Here is a 22,631-nt window from a genome sequence, read left to right as displayed (position 1 = left end):
AGACTAGGGTTCAGAACACAGTTGAAGTCCCCAAAATAAGCTGGTACGAATCTAAATCTGGGAGGAAGGCCAGCACATTATTAATAAAATTAGTATTGTCCCAGTTTGGGCCTTAGATATTAACCGAAACCACTGGAGAGCCCACCAGAGAACCACAGACAATAACATGTCTGCCGTTGGGGTCTGCCAAGATCTTAGAGGGAGAAAACGGAGCCCTTTTATTAATTAATATTGCTGCACCCCTGGCCCTACCATCGAACCCCGAATGAAAGACTTGCCCTACCCACCCCTTCCACAAGCTTCTCTGGTTCCTGACCCACAAATGAGTCTCTTGCAAAAACACCACATTGGAGTTTAAACTCTTAAGGTGAACAAATACTCTCGACCTTTTCACTGGGCCATTCAACTCCCTAACATTCCAGGTGACCAAACAAATTGGGGGTCTCCCATCTCTCCTCAATTCGGAGTCAGCCATTTCCACCAAGAGAGATTACCCCAAGGATAAGTAAAAGGTACAGCAACCAGGCCCACTCAAGATGGCCACCAAACCAAATCAAAAGACTGAACAAAGAAAAATCTGCAGGCACCATCACAAGACTACCCCTCCCCCATCGCCCTTGAATATTACCACGTGCAAATACACCTACAAATAGAAGCAAGGCAAACACAAACAACTAAAATCTACTTCTTACAAACCTAAACAAAACAAGAACTCTAAGCTCATTATCTAACAAACTACTATAATGAGCTGCAGCCAACCCTTCAAAACAACTCTCGTTATCTAACTCCTCGGTTAGCAGGGAGCCTCCCAACTAGAGTTAAGAAAAATGGTTGCAAAAAACAAAATACTAAAACCCCATAAACCGTTGTGCTCCGAAAGGGAGTTATATATTATCATTACAAACAGAAAACCCCCCCACATAGAGCTAAACCCCAAATCTAAGCTCAAGCTGTAAAAATTCAAACCCAACAAGAACAGGAAAATACAAGAACAAACATGAAACCCCAACAATGCAACAATTCAACATGTTCGTCCCCAACCCCCAAAACAATAACACCGCATCCAACCCGTGCTTTTTAAAAAAATATTTTTTATTCTCCTTTTTCACATTTTCTTCAAAGCTTACACCCACCAACAAACAGTAAACCGTAACAAATACAATGTCAACCCCTTTATTAACAACAATGATCCCATCCTCCCACCGACCCGCACATAACAGCCCGCATGACAACATAAACATCAAATAAAAAATAAGGAATCAAGAATCGCTCAGTCACCATTAATATATATAGTCCAACCCCCAAACCCCACCACTCTGCTAATATTTAAGGCCATCCAAACCCCGAAAGTGTACAATGAATGACGCCCATGAATTGTAGAACCCCCCCCACCCGCTCCCAGACTCCTCCCCTCCACTTCCTCTCAAAAACACCTCACCCAGTATCAATCTCCTCCCCCAACTTTTCACACCTCCTAAACTCATCGAAACCTGTTCTACCAGACTGATGCCAACCCGTGTTTCTTAACAAAGACAACTGCCTCTCCCGGCGCATCAAAAAATAGTCCTTTCCATCGAAAGCCACTCTAAGCCAAGCCGGGTAAACCACACAGAACTGGACTCTACTTTTATACAGGGCAGCCGTGGCTCTATTGAACGCAACCCCCTTAGGCAGCTCCCCTCCCATGTCTTAGTAGAACCTGATAGCATGGCAATCCCAGTTGAAGTCTCGATGCCCCTTCATCCATCTCAGAACCCATTCTTTCTCTTAGAAGATATGGAACTTCACTATTACCACACACGGTGGATCCTCAGGACGAGGCCTCTGTGTATGGTGGGCTAGATCTAATTCAGGAGGAAACATGAATCCCTCCCCCCCCCCCATCTTACCGAACATCTCTGTGAAGTACTCCATGGACGTTGGGCTTTCCATCCCCCTGGCAGACCTACAATTCGAATGTTTTGCCTCCTGGACCGAATCTCTAAATCATTCACCTTGGCCTTCAACGTCTTAATCGCTTCGGCCACCAAAGACATCACTGCTTCCAGTGAGGCAATTTGATCACTGCGTCTTGAAAGGGCCACTTCCATATCTTTTATCTTGGCTCCATGTGCTTTCACGGTTTCATTGGTCTTCCTCAGAGCCGCTTGGATGGGGGCCAAGGCCTCCTCCATTGATTTCCGGAGGTCCTCTGAACCCACCAGTGTTTATCAAATTAGTTCGCCAGGGTACTCAAAATCACCTCGGCCGTTCGTGGAGTGGCTGGAGTCCCATGGGCTCCCTCTGCCATTCTATCTGCTGATGAACTCTGAGGGGCCTCCGACTCCGTCAGCGAACTTCTGCTGTCCACCTTCTTTCCACGACATTGTTGGAAATTTCAATCATATAGGATCCCTATTCCATTAATTATGTGGGCTTTCAAAAGAAAATATCTCCTGATACTGAGAGAAAAGGGCAAAAAGTGCAGTATCATAGAATCGCTACAGTGCAGAAGGAGGCCATTCGGCCCATCGTGTCTGCACCGACCGTCCGAAAAACATTCTACCATTGCCCACGCCCTCACACTATCCCTGAATCCCAGTAACCCCACCAACCCTCTTGGATATTAATGAGCAATTTAGCATGACTGATCCACCTAACTGCACGTCTTTGGGCTGTGGGAGGAAACCAGAGCACCCGGAGGAAACCCACGCAGAGACGCGGAGAGCGTGTTAACTCCACACAGACAGGAACCCAGGTCGGAATCGAACCAGGGTCCCTTGCACTGTGAGGTAGCAGTGTTAACCACTATGCCATCGTAACACTCATATTCCGTTTGCTGTGCTACATAAGTTGATCAACTATTTTTAAACATAAAGAACAGTTTCACATGATCCAGAGAAAGCTTAAAGAATAAATGGTTAATATTATTACAATTCTTCTTCTGTTATTTTATCACCAATCTAATCTGGTAAATTTTGAAGATCAGAAAACTTAATTTAAGTTTGATGAAAGTGACAAAAGTCTTAATTAATTGTTATTGAGATTTATCATTTTGCTTTTCCTCTATAGCCAACCAAATTTATGGTTGGGACAGAACAAGGTGTCGTAATATTGGGGAATCGAAAAGGAAAAATACCAGCTGAGAAGATTGTGTCCACCTTCACTGGGCATCATGGTCCAGTCTATGCTGTGCAGAGGAACCCTTTCTACCCCAAGAACTTTCTAACAGTTGGAGACTGGACAGTCAGAATTTGGTCTGAAGAACTCAGGGACTCGTCCATTATATGGACTAGGTGAGTAAAATACGTATTATGTAATTATAGAAAAGGGAAAATAAAAGTTCTGATAATTGTTTTGTACTTAAGGCATTACAAATACACTGTTGCGCTAAGAATATGATAACTCATACAAAAGATCATCAGATTAAAATTCCATGGGAAGTTCCTCCAATTTCCTATGTAAACTTGGGAGGTCAGCAGAGATACTGTTGCTTTAGGTATCCATTCACTGAGTTTCTTGATTGACATGTAAAAGGCATGTCTCTTAAAAGGTAAATGATGGTCACGGGACTGAGCTAGGGCCAGGAACACCCTAAGCAGGAAGGTCCCACTCTTGACCCTTCAAGTAAACCTGGCATGTCAGTGTAGATATAATGCCCTCAGCAATAGGATACCACCATTGAGTTTCAGACTAGGCTGATGGTCTGGACCAAAAGATTGTTTAAATGTAAATTCAAAATATTGTTCTAGATTGCTTCCCATGCTAATTGGGCAAGTAGAAGCATAATCAGTATCAAGAAGGAGAGTTGGGTACTTGGGAACTCCATTCTCCATGGACAGAAAGTTTGTATTCTAGACATTATACTGAATATTAATGGCAGTCCCTTGGAGTGAAAAGAACACTTTCCATGGAATCCTAGAGTAAAGGGAGGGTGAGAGAGAGAAAAAGAAAGGGGTCGAGAGACTGGAAGGCCACGGAACAAGGAAATTAAAATGTGAAGAGAGAAACAGCATTAAAAAAAATTCAAAATCCACATTTCATCTTGGCAGTCAGTTATCTTGTCAGTCTGTTGTTCAATTCATGGTCGATGAGGGGTTGTACACCTTGAACTTTCTTCTTGCCCTTGTGTGTTTTCTGCTTTCACAAACTGCCCTGCTTCAAAACCAGCTACTCGATGGTGAAGCAGGACTCGCCAATGTGGACATTCCAGGGCACCCTCTTGCCAGTTGTTGAGGACAAAGCTAATCTTCTTCAAGTAGACTTTAAGGGTTCCTTTGAAACGAATCAAAGACATTCCAGCAACTACTCACAGGCCAGAGTTACAACCAAAATGGTGTTTGGATTCACAAGCCACCAGATGGTGGTAGTGAACCATAAAACCACTCTAGCTGTCTTTTGGAGCAAGAATTTCTGCCTTCATCACTGTAGCTCTCTATAGCTCTTATAGAATTTAAAGTGCAGAAGGAGGCCATTCAGCCCATCAATTCTGCACTGGCCCTTAGAAAGAACACACACTACTTAAGCCCATGCTTCCACCCTATTCCTGTAACCCAGTAACCCCACCTAACCTAAGGTGCAATTTAACCTGGCCAATCCACATATCCAGAACATCTTTGGACTGTGTGAGGAAACCGGAGCACCTTAAGGAAACCCACATAGACACGGGGAGAAAGTGCAAACTCCATATGAACAGTGACCCAAACTCCACACAGACAGTCACCGATGGCAGGTATTGAACCTGGGACCCTGGAGCTGTGAGGCAGCAGTGCTAACCACTGAGCCACCGTACCACTCACTTTTTTTTCCTTATAAATTTAGAGTACCCAATTCTTTGTTTTTCCAATTAAGGGGCAATTTAGCATGGCCAATCCACCTATCCTGCACATCTTTGGGTTGTGGGGGTGAGACCCACGCAGACACGGGGAGAATGTGCAAACTCCATATGAACAGTGACCCGGGGCCGAGATCAAACCCGGGTCCTCAGCGCCCTGAGGCAGCAGTGCTAACCACTGCGCCACCGTGCTGCCCAAAATCTGAAAATTTAAAGAAAGATTTTGAATCCCCAAGTAACTTCCTTTCAATTTAGCTTCTGCATAGGTTTATTTAATAAGGGTTTCATTTTACCTGCTCCCTGCTCAGCATGCTTGGTGGGGGACACACAAAATAGGGTGGGGGACCACCCCACCACCTTCCCGCCCACCCTGAAAATATGGAGGTGGGCGGGCACCGAAACAAGTAGGCTGCTCGCCATATTTAAATAAACAAGTGTCAAATCGCGTTGTTAACAAGCCAATTGACCCCAATAATACATTACTTACACCATAAATAGTTGGCTTGGGCAGTGAAGCGAGAGTGAGAAGGCCATTTAAAAATAAATTCAAAGTGTGGAAAGGAAGGTGGGTTCCCATCTTCAGGGGCAACTGAGTCGGACGCTCCCCACCCCTTAATCGGACCTCCCCTTCTTTTCTGCCTGCCTACTCCATTAAACATACCGCCCCCTCCCTATCTATCGAAACCTTGCCGTCCAAGACCTGCATGACTCCAATTTCCATTGAGCTTTCTTCTTCCTGGTTGCAGTCCCAACACTAATGTACTGTTGGTGTTGCTGAGACAAATGGAGCAGCTGCCCAATGCCAATTGACTGGCATCTCCCAAGGGCACAGCATCCTCCTTAGTGTGGGGTGGAAGTCCCACACTTCCCCTATTTAGCCCACCTGAAGTGTGATATGGCTGTAGTGTGAGCTGGCATGGGGTGGGTGACCTCCACACTGACTCTGCTTTGGGGAGGGGGCGAGCTATCTGTGTGCTCCCCCCCCCCCCCCCCCCACACACACACACACACACATACACACACCAGTGATATTCTGTTCAATGTCTGGACCTCTATATTCATACATTATTGTCCTATTTGGTGTGGAAATGGCTGAATTTCATAATTTTATAACAAAGGGATAGGAACATAAGAATAGGAGTAAGCCGCTTAGCCTGTCAAGCCTGCTCCTCCATTCAATAGAATCATGGCTGATCGGACACTTCAATGAGACACTATCCACATTGTGACGAATGTTGGAAATGTTTATATAGATTGCATTATTCATATTTGTTGCCAAAATGTTATTAAAAGCCTGGGTTAAGGTATATAATAATAATAATGATCTATGTTAGTGTCACAAGTAGGCTTACATTAACACTGCAATGAAGTTACTGTGAATATCCCTTAGCCGCCACACTATGGCACCTGTTTGGGTACACTGAGGGAGAATTCAGAATGTCCAATTTACCTAACAGCACGTCTTTCGAGACTTGTGAGAGGAAACCGGAGCACCTGGAGGAAACCCACGCAGATGCAGGGAGAACGTGTAGACTCCGCACAGACAGTGACCCAAGCCAGGAATCAAACCCGGGTCCCTGGCTCTGAAGTAAAAGCGCTAACTACTGTGCTACTATCTTTATTTGTTGCAGTAACATTTTTTCAAAATCCTGGTTTAACATACAGGCAGGCGGTGTGTCTGAAAAAGATGCCATTGGGATGTCGTAAAAGTGATATAATCATTCATTCCAACCACGTAATTGTTTACAAAGAGATGCCTAATGGAACTTTGTTCAGGTTGCTGGCAATTCCCTGGAGAGAAGATAGTTTGAAATATTGCATTTAGACTTAGGTAAGCAGGTCACGGGATCTGAGTGGGATAGAAATGATGTAATTAATAGGAGGAGCCAGGTTTGTCTGTAGTTTTGCAGTTTAATATAGGTTTTGCTGTCTGCTAGGAGTTTTTAAGTTGAACAGCATTCAGCCAAATGCTATCAGATTGTGCAGGAGTCTGACAAAGACAGAAGGATCTGCAGGCTGTTCCTGAAACGATATCTCTCTCCAAGCAATCTGTCCAAGAAATCTTTATACAAGAGTTCAGCAAGTATCCCTGTATTTCATTAGTGATGGACTTTGTTTAATTGGAGGTAGAGAAGGTATAAGTTAGTAGTTGAAGTGTGTCCTTTTATTTTGAGAATTATTTCACTGTTAATTGAAAAAATATTTTCCATGATGTTAATGTGTTGAATCCTGTGTTAATAATAAATTTTGTTTCAATACAAAAGATCCCTATTTGTCAGTGGAATCACTCCTGGAATGGAGTATCTTTCCTTTCAGTTTTACAAATTTAAAAATTATTCGGGTCTCATCCGATTTCCTAATATAAATTGGACTCTGTCCAGGTACCGTTACAAAATTGGGGCTCTTACCAGCATTTAAAAGGTATAATTCTCAGTTTGGTTTGGAATTATTGAACTTAAAGACAGTGAGTGTGAGGAACTAGTGCTTTCTTCCATGTGTTGAATTCTGTCAGTTTAAATAGGGTACAACGGCTGTTTCGGTGGCAAGAGTTTCTTGGCTGTGGAAGGGGCCACTTGGGGTGGTTTACAAAGGGTAGTTAAAACAAAGCTTTTGAATTTGGTGGGCAAGCTGCAGTTGGTTTCACCTGGACAGATGAGGAGGGTGGAAATAATTATAGCGACAGTTCAGCATTTAAATTTAGAAACAATGCCAGAGACACAGTCTGAATCATTGGAATTAGCAAAAATTCAATTATAGATGAAACTGTTGTAACAGGATACAGAAATGAGACAGCATGAAGTGGAATTAAAAGAAAAGGAAAGAATCAAAGTGGCAATGGCAGAAGCAATGGAATGAGAGAGAAAGCAGCACTGGCAGAAAATAAAGACAGGCAATGGCAGAAGCAAAGGAACAGAGATAATTTGAACTTCGGTAACTGGAACTGAAAAGAGAATATCAACTTAAAATGGTGGTGGTAAAGGCAGAAGTTGAGGAAAATGGAGAGAAAGGATTAACCCCTCCTAGTCAAATGTTTAGTGGGGATATGTTTAAATATATTCAAGCACTGCCGGGGTTTGATGAGAAAGATATGGAACCCATTTTCATCTCTTTTGAGAAAATGATTAAACAATTTAAGTGGCCAAAAAACATGTGGGTATTGTTGCAAACAAAGTTAGTAGGTAGAGCCAGTGACGTGTTTGCATCACTATCAGAGGCAGTATCTAAAGATTATGATAAGGTCAGAAAAGCCATCTTAAGTGCATATGAACTAGTGCCAGAAGCCTACAAACAGAAGTTTAGAAATCAAAGGAAAGAATTAGGTCAGACATGTATAAAATTTAAAAGAATCAAACAAAATAATTTTGATAGATGGATAAGAGTATTAAAAATAGACATTTAGAGCTCTTAGGGAAACAATTATTTTGGAGGAATTTAAAGATGCACTTCCAGCAATAGTGAGAACTCATGTGGAAGAGCAAAGGGTTAAAACTGTTAAATTGGTAGCAGAAATAGCAGATAATTTTGAATTAGTTCATAAATAAAGATTGATTTTTGACATCAATTCAATTTGTGAAGAACAGAAACTGGAGAAATAAGAAATCCACAGGTGGACAAGGCAAAGGAGGTCTAGTTGGAGATATTAAGGAGAGTTTGCCTCAGGTTATAAAGGAAACTTTTGAGGGTGAAAGGAAGGTAAGGAAACAAAATGTTTTCATTGTAATAAAGTTGGACACTTAAAATCACGTAATTGGTGGCTTAAGAAAAATACTGGGAAGACAGACTCATTAAACAAGATAAGCCAGTTGGGTTTATTAAAGTAGCAAAAGTAACCACGGTTGCAACTGAAGAGGTCTAACAGAGTATACAGCCGGTAAAGAGGTCAGTGGATAAGAAGGTGTAGGATCTTTTATTTGCGAGGGTAAGGTTTACTCGTGTACAAGATGGAGTAGGTAAGGAGGTTAAAATCTTAAGGATCTAATCTGGATACTGTAACATTATGACCTTTTAGGTTATTGTTAGTCAGAAATTTATCAATCTCTGCTTTAAACCTACACAATGACTGAGCTACCAAAGCCCAGAGAATTCCAAAGATTCAAAACTCTCTATATAAAGAAATACTTCCGTTCCGGTGACAGCGGGTGGGAGGCGGCCGCACAATGGAAGGCTCCCGTTCGGGAACAGCATTTTTGGTGCTTTAAGCCCGGTCCCAGGGTCCACGGAGGCAGGGAGAAGGCACAGAGGCGGCAGAGTGAAGGCCCAGTGAAGAAAAATGTCAAGGGTGAGCAAAAGAACGTCCGTAAGGAAAACAGCTGAAGGTCCGTCGGGGAGTGGAAAGGTCACTGTGGGGTCACCAAGTAAAATGGAGGCTGGAGCACCAGAGGAGGCCGCATTGCTTACGGCTGAAGAAATAACTAAGGTGATGGCTGCGGAATTCGAAAGGCAGTTTACAAAATACATGGAGATAATGAGGAAGGAGATGAGAGACGTTTTGAGTGTGCTGGTGGAGGAGGCGATTTCCCCGGTGACGAAGGCGGTGTCGAGTGCAGTGGCGGAGGTGCGAGAGCAATGGGAGGCGCTGAAGGAAGTGGAGGAGACGGTATTGCAGCACGGTGATCAACTTGCCTCGATGGGAAGGAGATGCGGAAGGTGATGGACATTAACAAGGATCTGCAAGGAAAAATGGAAGACCTGGAAAACAGATCCAGGCGACAGAATTTGAGGATTGTGGGGCTGCCCGAAGGAGTTGAAGGGCCGAGGCCAACTGAGTATTTTGCCGCGATGCAGGAAAATCTATTGGGGGAGGGGGAGGATCCCTCCCGATATGAACTGGATCGGGCTCAGCGGTCGTGGAGGCCTGTACCAAAGGCGAGTGAGCCGCCCAGGGCAGTGACTCTCTGGTTCCGTAGGTACAGTGTGAAGGAGAAGGTCCTGAGCGGGGCCAAGCAGAAGTGGGTGGTGCAGTGGGCTGGAGCTGGTATACGTGTATACCAGGACTTTACGGTGGAGCTGGCGAGGAGGCGCACTGCCTTCAACCGGGTGAAGAGGGCACTGTACATTAGCAAGGTGCAGTGCGGCATTGTATATCCAGCGAAGCTGAGGGTGACTTACAAGCTCAGGGACTTTTATTTTGGAATGGCGGAAGCAGCGGAGGAATTTGCAAAGGCAGAAGGACTGTGGCAGAACTGAGAATTTGAGAAATGGACATGTGCCGATGTAACCTCATGACTGTATTTTCTTCTTTTTTGTTTCACTGCATGCGGGTGTATGGGCTAAAGGAGCCAATGTTGTATATATTTGGACAAGGGAAGTGATGGGACTTTCACTCAAAATGAGGGATCTTTGGGGTGTAGGTGGATATGCGGGGTTTGTGTGCTAAAAGGGGATTTCTGGGCTTTCCTAGGGCCGGGCAAGGGGGAAAGGGACCCGGGCGGGGGCCTCCATGCTGGCCGGTTTAAGCCGGCAAGTGAACGGGAGTGACGTGGGGGAAGGGTATGCGGCCATCGGAGCCTGGCAGAACAGGGTCCGAGTGGTCTAGCCGGGGTGGAAAGTTGGGGGGAACGAACCGAGGTTGGGAGGAGGAGTTTTACAAGAGGCAGTGGACGGGAGGAGTCGGAGACTGGGGGGGGTTACAACTCTTGGTTATCATGTACGGTACTCTTTTAGAGGTTGGAGGGCGTTGAGTGTAGGGGGGGGAAGGGGGGTGGACTCTATAGGTCAATGGTGACCATGGGCGGTCCCGGACTCCTTTTTCTTTTTCTCCTTTGTTTTCTTGTTGCCACCGTGGGAGGGTTTGTTTTATTAGATGCATATATTGACAGGTGGGCTGTTGTTTGGGGTGGTGGGAGGATGGGATCGTTGGTATTGTTAAGGGGATTGATTTTGTACTTGTTACAATAAAGAAATGTTTCCTTTTCTCGGTCTGTAGAGACATTTCCCCTTATTTTGAAATTGTTCCCTTGGTTCTAGACTCCACAACCAAGAAAGCACCTTACCTGCATCTACCCTATTTATTTCTTTAAATATTTTGTACGTTCCAATAAGATCAATTCTCATTCTTCAAAATTCGAGAGAATACAGACCCAGTTTACCCAATCTCTCTTCATAGGACAGTCCCGCCTACCCTGGAACAAGTCTGGTGAACCTTCATTGCCCTCTCTCTAGGGCAATAATGTCCTTTCTGAGGTAAGGGGACCCAAACTGCACACAGTATCCCAGGTGCGATTTAACCAAGCTCCTATACAATTGAGGCAAGACCTCACCAGTCCAAATCTCTTGGAATAAAGGCTAACATTCCATTAGCCTTTGTAGTGGCTTGCTGAACCTGCTTGCTAGCTTTCAGTGACTTATGGACAAGGACACCCAAGTTGCTTTGTACATCTAGCATAGTTAAGAGTATCATTGCATAGTTACAGCACAGAAAGAGGCCATTTGCCTCCACCACACTCTCAGGCAGTGCATTCTAGATCCTAACCGCTTGCTGCGTATAATAGTTTTCCCTCATTCATCATTGATCCTTCTGTCAATCACCTTAAAATAGTGTCCCCTAGGTCTTGACTCTTCCACTCCCTTCTGTACTGTAACCATTCTATGATAACAGTAACTACATTTCAAAAGGTCTTCTTAGGCTTTGGAATGCTTTGGGACATCCTGACATTGTTAAAGGCACTTCATAAATGCATGTTTTCTCTTTCTTTACTGTTTTCACAGAGTCACCTCCTGCTGTGTTTTGTGATTTAAAACTGCTGCTTAGATTTTGCTATGTACTATCATTTTGCTTAAGATTTCCTTGATGCTATATTCTTTTTTTAAATGTTTATATTGAGTTTTCATGTTTTATATCCAACAATTTATAAATTACAAAACCGTGCCAAAAACCCACCCATATATTCACAAGCAAGTATCTTCACAACAACTGCTGACTTGACCTCCCCCTCCCTCCCGTCACACACACTTTCGTCGGCATACATATTTTACATTCCCCAATTTGGCCGAACACATTTTTTTGAAGAATTTTTATTTTACAAATTTTCAACAGTTTTACAATACAAAACAACCCCACAAAAACTTCCCAAACCGACCCCCCCCCCCCCACCCCGCCCCCCAACAGTGAACGGTAACCAACTCCCAAAAATGCATGATGAACAAACCCCAACAATTGTAGAACCCATCTTGCCCCCCTCAGAGCAAACTTCACCTCAAGGTCAGAAACTGAAGCAGGTCCCCCCGCCACACCGAGGCACAGAGTGGAGAAGCTGACATCCACCCAACAAGACCTGCCTATGAGCTATCAGCGAGGTGAAGACTAAAACATCTGCCCCCACACCCGCCTGCAGCTCTGGCCAATCCGACACCCCAAATATGGCTTCTAGGAGACCAGGCTCCACGTCCACATGTAGAATTCCCGAAATGGTGTTAAACACCGTCCTCCAAAACCTTTCCAGCTTCGGGCAGGACCAAAACATCTGCACATGATTCACCGGGCTCCTCCCACATCGTTCACAGATATCCTCCACCTCTTTGAACAACCAGCTCATGCTAGACTTTGTGAAGTTCGCCCTGTACACTACTTTCAACTGTATCAGCCATTGCCTCGCGCTCCAAGTCGAGGCATTTACCCTCCACATGACCTCACACCACAAGCCCTCCTCCAGCACCACCCCCACTCTTCCTCCCACTTTGCCTTAACCCTCCTTCATAGACATCCCATCCTCCTCCAATATCCTCCCATAAATTGGCGAAACAACCCCACTCTCCAAAGCCACCGCCAACAGCATCTCCTCCAACTTGCAAATTACCCTCCTTGAAACTAATAGTTCATTTCCTTAATCCCCCTCTCTTCTCATCCCCGAAACCTTACATCCATCCTCCCCGGCTCAAACCCATGATTCCCCCTGATCAGCATCATCCTGACCCTGCTCTCAAGCTAAAGTGCTGTCTAAACTGCCTCCAAAGTGGCCCCCACCACCTGACTCACCGCATTGTTTCCTGGACCCATCAAGAGCGGTGCCGTTGCCTGCGCCCACAGCCCCGACCTCCTGCAAGAACCCGCCTCCATCTTCACCCACCTAGCCCCCCTCCCTCCCTGCTCCATTCCCGAACCTTTTCTGCATTTGGCGCCCAATAATAATACAACAAATTTGGGAGGCCTAACCCCCCCCCCCCCCCCCCCCCCCCCGCTTGCCATCCTAAAACATGGATTTACAAGCGTTTATTTACAATTTGGTTTGGTCCTTAGCTTGACCGGTCCTTTGTGGCTTTGTCCCTCCTGCATGTCCCTCGCGTTCTTTTTGCTTGCCTTTGCGCTCTCTCCCTCCCCCGTCCCCCCTTCCCTACCCTCCTCTTCTAATGCTGCATTCTTAAATTCCAATCCAGAATCATTATGAATGGTGCTGCACTGAACTGTACATTGCATTACTACGTTTCTTCTAATCATTACCAAATGTGGCCTAATCATCTATGTTCAAGTGGATTATGAGAGCACAATTTGCACGATTATATCAGATAACCAGAGTCACTATTAAGTATCCTTTTGCCAAGCCTCAGATAAACACTTCGGCCTGCGTGAAATGTGGAACAAATTCTCTCTATGATAACCTGGAGATAACATACAAGTGAAATAGCAACTCAGCAAACTCTAAGATGTGAGACATTCATGCAATACTAAGGGCTTTATGACAGTAAGGGATTGAATCAGGCTTTGGTAATTTGACATTCAAATTTGTTGTTGTTTGGATTACATTTAACTTACTCCACAGTTCACGGCGCCGAGGCCCCAGGTTCGATCCCGGCTCTGGAGTTTGCACATTCTCCCTGTGTTTGCGTGGGTTTCGCCCTCACAACCCAAAGCTGTGCAGGGTAGGTGGATTGGCCATTCTAAATTGGCCCTTAATTGGAAAAAATGAATTGGGTACTCTAAATTTATTTTAAAAAAATGTTTTTTAAACTTACTCCACATTGAAAAAAGATGTTGACTACTGTTTTGTTGCACAATGAATGTTTCTCTCCATTGAATGAAAATTAGCTGGTCATGTCAAATCAAAATTCTACACTTTTTTGTACATCTGGCAGTACTGTGTTCTGCATCAATTTTCATAAAATTAGAACACAGATGCTAAGAAGAAAAGGACACGATAATGTTATATGGAGCTGATGTTGGTGCGTACTTGGGCATTTTCACCTACATCCTATTGATATTTTGTTACTGCAACTGCAGGAACTATCATGTTGCTTTTACACAACTGATAGAATAAAACTGAGGCCATAGTTTGTTTGTTTGAAATAAGAACAGAATTAAGGTACATAGGGAATAATTAACAGTTATTACTGTCAATTATAGTTTAAATGTGGTCATTTCTTTTTTTCTAACAATAACCACATATAGATTTGTGTTGATCGAGGTGAGTGTGACCAGGTTGGGGAGTGGATTAGTTTCTTTTACATACTCATTGAAACACAAAGGGCGTGGTCTACCGGCCTCGTCGCACCAAGTGTGATAATGAGCGGGCTTTGGGGCAGCATGGTGGCGCAGTGGTTAGCACTGCTGCCTCACGGCGCCAAGGTCCCAGGTTCAATCCAGGCCCTGGGTCACTGTCCGTGTGGAGTTTGCACAATCTCCCCGTGTCTGCGTAGGTTTCGCCCCCACAACTCAAAGATGTACAGGGTAAGGGGATTGGCCACGCTAAATTGCCCCTCAATTGGAAAAATGAATTGGGTACTCTAAATTTATTTTATTTTTTTAAAAACGAGTGGGCCAGTTAGTAACCGGAGAGGCCAAAATCAACAACCATGCCAGGCGCCGATTGGTTTCCAATCTAATCGGCCTGCTACCATTGGCGAGATCTGGATCCCGTGCTTGTGGCGAGAAACCAATAATCACCAATTAAGTCCAATTTCCATACCATTAACGGGAAGGACCCCCTGTTGAACAGCCACCCGTGATCTAACTGACTCCCCAACGAGTGGTGACGCGGGCACAGTTTAGTACACTTTTTAAAAAACATCAAGACAGCAGAATGGCTGTAGTTGGGATCTGAGGAGGTGAGTAGCCATCTTGGAAATCAGGCAGTCAGCCCAAGGGCACAGGGGCCGCTGTTCCAGTTCACTGGGGGGGGCCCTCCAAGGAGGGACAGACGCGGTCGGGGGAGTGGGCCACCCTTGGTGGGGAGTCTCTCCTGAGCTGGGCAGGCGGGTGGTCCACCGTCCCCATGTTTGCCCCCCGAATTATGTATACCCATAACGGGGCAACTCCAGCTTCTGCTGATCTGTCCCACTGAACACCCCCAAGAAAGAGCCCCATTCGTGCTAATATGGTGAAGATCACTTTAACTCCCACTGACCATGGCAGCCGCAGGCCGCACAGCTGAAGGCTATTGCTAATGGGGAATTGGCAATTCTAGCAATACGAGCACTTCACAGCTCCCAAGTGGATTCCCATGGGTAGACGTGCGGTTGTTAATGCCTAGCATCTGAATCAGATTGTGAGGCCTGGACACTGTGCCTGAACTCTGGAGGCAGGAACATCACAGAGGGAGCAGCCAACATCTAACAAGAGCTGGGCCACAGCACTAGGGGACATCCCCGGAACCAGATGGTGGGTGTGTGGACCAGGGAAGGAACCGCCACTCCAGGTAATATTTCCAGTGGGTGCCTGGGGTACAGGGTCTGGGGTCGGGGGGGGGGGGGGGTGGGGTGCGTATGCAGGGCATGCTGAATGCACCATGTGGATGTGAGGGTGGGGGAGGTCTGGGGGACCCATGGGTCCGGGCTGGAAACCATAGCTGATTGTCCCTCACCCTCTCCAATTCCTTACAGATGTCACATCATGGACTCCGCGGAAGCATCCCTCGCAGTGCTACTGGCAGGCCAGTCAGCCAGACGCCACAGAAGGTAGTGGCAGCAGTGTCGACAGAGGCCTGAGGCAGCGGGTCATGTGCAGGACCCGCTCCTCATCCTAAGGGTTCGGCCGCCCATCTGGCCAGTGAGGGACCCAGAGGGTGAGGCCTGCGACGGCCCAAAGTGTACAGGCATCGCTGGTCTTACGAACTGATGTCAGGCAGCATGTGCCGCAGGAGGCTCCGCCTCAACAAGGAGATGGCACCACATGGAGGAGGAGACTACCCACTCCTGGTCACCGTCAAGATCACCGCAGCCCTGAACCTCTATGCATCAGGATCATTCCACAAGTGCATCCGAGAAGTCCTGGATGCTATGTTTGTCCGGGCAGCCGACTACGTAAACTTTGATTTGGACCAAGCCCAGCAAGATGCCTGTGCAGCAGGATTCTCTGCCATCGCTGGGATGCCCCAGTTCGAGGTCATAATAGATGGCATGCATGTCGTCTTGCATGCACTGGTGGTCCCAAATCAACAGGAAGGGGTTCCACTCCCTGGAGGTCCAGCTTGTGTGCGATCTCCACCTGAGGTTCATGCTCTTGCGTGCACGCTTCCCAGGGAGCGTGCATAGCAACTACATCCTGGGGCAGTCGGAGATCCACGGAAACTTCGAGGGACACCCTGTGGTAGTCACCACTGTTGTATTATATTGTATATATGGTTATTACGGTAAGGCCCCTGTACGACAGGTACAGGGGTAGAGCCCTGCCTGCTGGCTCCTCCCAGGAGGCGGAGTATAAATGTGTGTGCTCTCCGAACAGCAGCCATTTCGTAAGCTGCTGTAGGAGGCCACACATCTCTGTGTAATAAAGCCACGATTACATTCTACTCTCGTCTCGTCGTAATTGATAGAGCATCAATTTATTACACAGAGATTTTCAGAGATGGACCTCCGCATCAAGCCGGATCGCCTGCAGCTGCATCCTCAAGCAGACAACGGCAAAAAGGATTCCAACATTGGCTAGCTTGCTTTGAAGCATACATCGGGTCTGCGCCAGACCCAATCTCAGAAGCACAGAAGCTCCAGATTCTGTACACGCGGCTGAGCTCCAACGGTTTTCCCCTCGTCCAGGACGCGCCTACCTATGCAGAGGCCATGGCGCTACTGACGGAGAATTACGCTCAGCAGACCAACAAGATCTACGCCAGGCACCTCCTATCCACGCGGCACCAACTTCCCGCTGAGTCTGTGGAAGATTTCTGGCGTGCCCTGCTCACCCTGGTAAGAGACTGTGACTGCCAGGCCGTTTCGGCCACTGAACATTCGAACCTGCTAATGAGAGACACTTTCGTTACGGGCATAGGGTCTGACTACATCCGCCAGCGTCTCTTAGAAGGGGCCACGCTTGACCTCGTGGTGACCAAGAAACTAGTGCTCTCGCTCACGGTCGCCTCACACAACCTCAGTACAGGCTTATGCCCCCGACCGCATGGCCCACCACCCCTGTGCATCGTGGACCCCATAAGTGACCGCCCTCAGCCAACCCACGCAGCGTGGCAGCCAACCAACCCCGGGGGAACCATGTACTACTTCTGCGGACAGACAAAACACCCCCGACAGCGCTGCCCGGCGTGGAGTGCGCTCTGCAAGGCCTGTGGCAAGAAGGGACATTTCGCTGCAGTGTGCCAGGCCCGCTCAATCGCTGCTATTGTCCCGGCACCCCCCACGTGCGGCAGTGGATGCCGCCATCTTCCTCTCCTCAGACCACGTTTGGCCCGTGGGCGCCGCCAGCTTGCTCCACTCACAACACGTGCAGTCCGTGGGTGCCGCCATCTTGCTTGCGTCAGAACCAATGGGCAGCGCCATCTTCCCTGCCCCAGGACACGTGTGGACCATGGACGCCGACATCTTACGCGCCTCAGGACCCCTGCCCATCAGGCACCTCATCGGGCCGCTCATCGCCTGCAACCGCCGACGACCAGCAGTTCGACGACTCAGTCACGATCGACCAGTCTCGACCGCACAACCTCGCGCCCGCTTCGGCAAAGGTGAAGGTCGACGGGCACGAGATATCCTGCCTTCTGGACTCCGGGAGCACTGAGAGCTTCATCCACCCCGATACGGTAAGGCACTGCTCCCTCACGGTACACCCCGCTAACCAAAGAATCTCCCTGGCCTCCGGATCCCACTCCGTGGCGATCCGGGGGTACTGCATCGCACCCTCACCGTCCAGCAGCTTCCGGCTCTACGTCTTCCCCAACCTCTGCGCTGCCTTGCTACTCGGCCTGGACGTCCAGTGCAACCTCCAGAGCCTAACCCTGAAATTTGGCGGGCCCCTACCACCCCTTACTGTTTGCAGCCTCGCGACCCTTAAGGTCGACCTGCCTTCCCTGTTTGCAAACCTCACCCCGGATTGCAAACCCGTCGCCACCCGGAGCAGACGGTACAGCGCCCAGGACAGGACCTTCATCAGGTCTGAGGTCCAGCAGCTGCTGCGGGAAGGTATCATCGAGGCCAGCAACAGCCCCTGGAGAGCCCAAGTGGTAGTGGTGAAAACCGGGGAGAAAAACAGGATGGTCGTTGACTACAGTCAGACCATCAGTCGGTACACGCAGCTCGACGCGTACCCCCTCCCACGCATATCTGATATGGTCAATCAGATTGCACAGTACCGGGTCTTCTCGACAGTGGACCTGAAATCTGCCTACCACCAGCTCCCCATCCGTAAGGCGGACCGCCCATACACTGCGTTTGAAGCAGACGGCCGCCTTTATCATTTCCATAGGGTTCCCTTCGGCGTCACCAACGGGGTCTCGGTCTTCCAACGGGAGATGGACCGAATGGTTGACCGGTTCGGGCTGCAGGCCACTTTCCCGTACCTGGACAATGTCACCATTTGCGGCCACGACCAGCAGGACCATGACGCTAACCTTTCCACATTTCTCCACACCGCCACACTCCTCAACCTAACTTACAACAAGGAGAAGTGTGTGTTCAGCACGAACCGATTAGCCATCCTCGGCTATGTGGTTCAGAACGGAGTTCTAGGGCCTGACCCCGATCGCATGCGCCCCCTCATGGAACTCCCCCTCCTCCACTGCCCCAAGGCCTTCAAATGATGCCTGGGGTTCTTTTCGTATTACGTCCAGTGGGTCCCAAACTATCCGGACAAGGCCAGCCCACTCATTCAATCTACCGCTTTCTCACTGACTGCCGAGGCTCGCCAGGCCTTCAACCGTATCAAGGCTGACATCGCCAAGGCCGCGATGCACGCTTTCAACGAGACGCTCGATTTCCAAGTGGAGAGCGATGCATCAGGTGTCGCTCTGGCCGCCACACTCAAACAGGCAGGCAGGCCCGTGGCATTCTTTTCCCGCACCCTCCATGCTTCCGAAATTCGGCACTCCTCCGTCGAAAAGGAGGCCCAAGCGATCGTTGAAGCTGTGCGACATTGGAGGCTTTACCTGGCCGGCAGGAGATTCACTCTCCTCACTGACCATCGGTCGGTTGCCTTCATGTTCAACACCACACAGCGGGGTAAGATCAAAAATGATCAAATCTTGCGTTGGAGGATCGAGCTCTCCACCTACAATTACGAGATTTTGTATCGCCCCGGTAAGCTCAACGTGCCCTCCGATGCCCTGTCCCGAGGTACATGTGCCAGCGCACAAGTGGACCGACTCCGGACCCAGCACCCAGGAGTCACCCGCTTTTACCACTTCATTAAGGCCCGCAATCTGCCCTCCTCCATCGAGGAAGTCAGGGCTGTCACCAGAGACTGCTAGGTCTGCGCGGAGTGTAAACTGCACTTCTACCGGCCAGACCGTGCGCGCCTGGTGAAGGCCTCCCACCCCTTTGAACGCCTCAGCGTGGACTTCAAAAGGCCCCTCCCCCCCACCGACCGCAACACATACTTTCTTAATGTGGTAACGAGTATTCCCGATTCCCCTTCGCCGTCCCATGCCCCGATATGACATCTGCCACCGTCATCAAAGCCCTCACCACCATCTTCGTTCTGTTCGGTTTCCCCGCCTACGTCCACAGCAACCGGGGATCCTCATTTATGAGCGAGGAGCTGCGCCAGTATCTGCTAAACAGGGGCATTGCCTCGAGCAGGACGACCAGCTGCAACCCCAGGGGAAACAGGCAGGTGGAGCGGGAGAATGGGACGGTCTGGAGGGCTGCCCAGCTGGCCCTACGGTCCAGAAATCTCCCGGCCTCCCGCTGGCAGGAGATCCTCCCCGATGCACTGCACTCCATTTGGTCGCTCTTGTGCAGCGCGACCAACGAAACCCCCCATGAACGTCTCTTTGCCTTCCCCAAGAAGTCCACCTCTGGGATTTCACTCCTAACCTGGCTGGGAGCTCCAGGACCCGTTCTCCTCCACAAGCACGTGCGGCTCCACAAGGCGGACCCGTTGGTTGAGAGAGTACAGCTACTCCATGCGAACCCGCAGTACGCCTACATAGCGTACTCCCACGGCTGCCAAGACACAGTCTCCCTCAGGGATCTGGCACCAGCTGGGTCCCCCCCCCCTGCCCCGGCGCCACCATCCCCTCCCCAGGCGCACCCCACCGCAGCCCCCACTCCAGGACAATCCGTCCTCCCCTTGCTCCCACCCAGAGATGAAGAGGATTTCGACACGCTCCCAGAGTCACCGAAGACCAAGCCGACGCCTGAGTCGTCACCAGCACTGCGGCGCTCTCAATGACAGATCAAGGCGCCCGATCGTCTAAATTTGTAACCTTCTCTGTAATTTAAAAACCAATCTGTATGGATATAGTTTTCCACACCCCCCCCCATCGCACCACCTCTCCCCACTCCACCGACTGTGCCCCTCTTCCCCTCAATGTGCTTAGCCCTCCGTGCTCTCCCGCTACATCTAGGTGAGTCACCAGGGTGCAAATCAGGGGTATTGGCATCCTTCTGCCGACCGCTCCCTGTGCCTTTGATGTCCCTGGCGCGCATCCTCTGGACGACCTGGGGCTGGAGTGCCGCTGCCAACTTGGCAGTGGTACATGATTGGCCATGCACAATGTTCCGCACACTGACCCCAAGACGTGCTGCTGTCGCGGGGGGTGGGGGGGGGGGGCGGGAGGTGGGGGTCGACTCGGGAGAGCTGGTGACTGCCATCGTCTCCCTGTAGGGAGGATCTGGGTCGGCATGGATGGCCCATGCTAAAGCCGAAGTTAATTTACAATTTGACCTATCTGCCAAAATTTTACGAAACATTTCATCTATCACAGCATGATTTCTCTCGCACACCCCATTACTAAATGGGCTTTCTGCCCATTTCTGCAGCTGTATTCATGACTATTACATTCATGTTCTCACACAGATTCTAAAATTGATCGTTAGCAAATTCCGACCATTATCAGTGAGGAACTTTGCCGGTGGCCCTGGTCCGGGTCCCTATCCATTTGTCCATTATCTGAGCCACAATTTTCTTTTCTTTACCATGTATAATCGTCAACTGACTAAACCTCATTGCCCAGTGTACAAAATGTAAAATGAAAATGTTCTTTTCTTTGTCCCACACCTTAAGATTCATAGTCACAACTTCATTAAAAGTTTCGCTAAGGGCACACTCATTATGGATTGCGATGGTGTCCTTCTAGATTTCCTACATATATCACATCTATCGCTGATCTGTTTGGTATGTTTGGTGTATTATACCCCCATCCTTAAGAAAAATATTTAATCTTTGCGAAGACAGATGGGCAAATTGCTAATACAACTTTAACACAATCAACTTTTTGTTTTCAGACTCCTGTTCTCTGATCCTAACTGTACTTCCTTAATTTCTTTACAAGGAAATTAGGATTTATTAAAGGGACACAGTAGTGTCCAAATTGTGTAAATTGTAAGTCCACAGTTTTTCCAAATATGATGGCCGTGTCGTTTTCCATGTCAAGTTGCATGCGTGCTTTCTTCATTGATGGTCGACTCAACAATAAAGATATTTTGCTGGATATTGCATCCATGCTAATAAAATGATTCCTTCCAGTGATTTTACAAGCAATTTAAGGGTATTATCATCCAGGATCTACCCAGTTCGCCACGCCTGGCGAGACCTAACGTGATCTTGCTAGGGTCAAGAATATAAGTAGACAAAACGTCAGTGAAAGCCCCGAAGACGGGCATAAATTCAGAATAAGCAAAGGAGGACTAAAAAGATAATAAAAAGAGAGAAAATAAACTCCAAGGGCAAACTAATGAGGAATATTTAAAAAACTGACAATAGGAACTTCTTTAAATATGTAACAAGGAAGAGAGAGGTCAAAGTGAACATAGGCCCCTTAAAAATGAATCTGGGGAGATAGTCATGGGGAGACATCCTTGACCCTAGCACCAGGGAGGCAACATATCATCCTGGAGTCTAGTTTACGGCCACAGAAACGTCTATCTATTCCCCTTACAATTGAATACCCTATAACTATTGCAGAGGGCTGGTTTAGTTCAGTGGGCTAGACAGCTGGTTTGTAATGCAGAACAAGGCCAGCAGTGCGGTTTCGATTCCCGTACCAGCTGAGAATTCTGAATTCTCCCTCTGTGCACGCGAACAGATGCCGGAATGTGGTGACTAGGGGTTTTCACAGTAACTTCATTGCAATGTTAATGTAAGCCTACATGTGACAATAAAAAGATTTATTTTTTATCTATTGCATTCCCACACCTTTTACTCCTCTCCTGTGCAGCAGAGACAACAGGTGTGCAATAAATTTGGCTGTTGCTGCTTTCTCCTGAGAGGCCATTCCCCTCAACAGTATTAGAAGCGGTATATCTGTTTTTCAGGGGAAAAGCCATAGGATATTCCTGCACCCAGTCCTTTGCCAGATGGCCAACCATTCCTTTCCTGCCTGTGGAGTCTGAGCCTGCAGTGTGACCACCTTTCGATATATGCTATGCACGATGCTCTTGTTGCTCATTTTAGCCTTAGTTTAATTGCTCTTGTTCTATCACCTTTGCTCGAGTCGCCAGGTAT

The 22,631-nt window shown here is 47.9% G+C and overlaps 1 protein-coding gene across 2 annotated transcripts in view; it reads left to right on the top strand.

Annotated features, from left to right (window-relative positions):
• dnai2b (dynein, axonemal, intermediate chain 2b) overlaps window positions 1-22,631 on the top strand; it is an 86,739-nt gene that overhangs the window by 45,232 nt on the left and 18,876 nt on the right. For both annotated transcript variants that reach the window (XM_072483434.1, XM_072483433.1), the window contains exon 10: window positions 3,052-3,275. In XM_072483434.1, coding sequence (XP_072339535.1) covers window positions 3,052-3,275 — 224 coding nt within the window. The remainder of the gene's footprint in view (window positions 1-3,051; window positions 3,276-22,631) is intronic.

This window comes from Scyliorhinus torazame, chromosome 18 (genome assembly GCF_047496885.1).
Source record: "Scyliorhinus torazame isolate Kashiwa2021f chromosome 18, sScyTor2.1, whole genome shotgun sequence".
Classification (NCBI taxonomy): Eukaryota; Metazoa; Chordata; class Chondrichthyes; order Carcharhiniformes; family Scyliorhinidae; genus Scyliorhinus; species Scyliorhinus torazame.
Note: the sequence above shows the minus strand (reverse complement) of the source record. Positions and strands in the feature narration are given on the sequence as shown.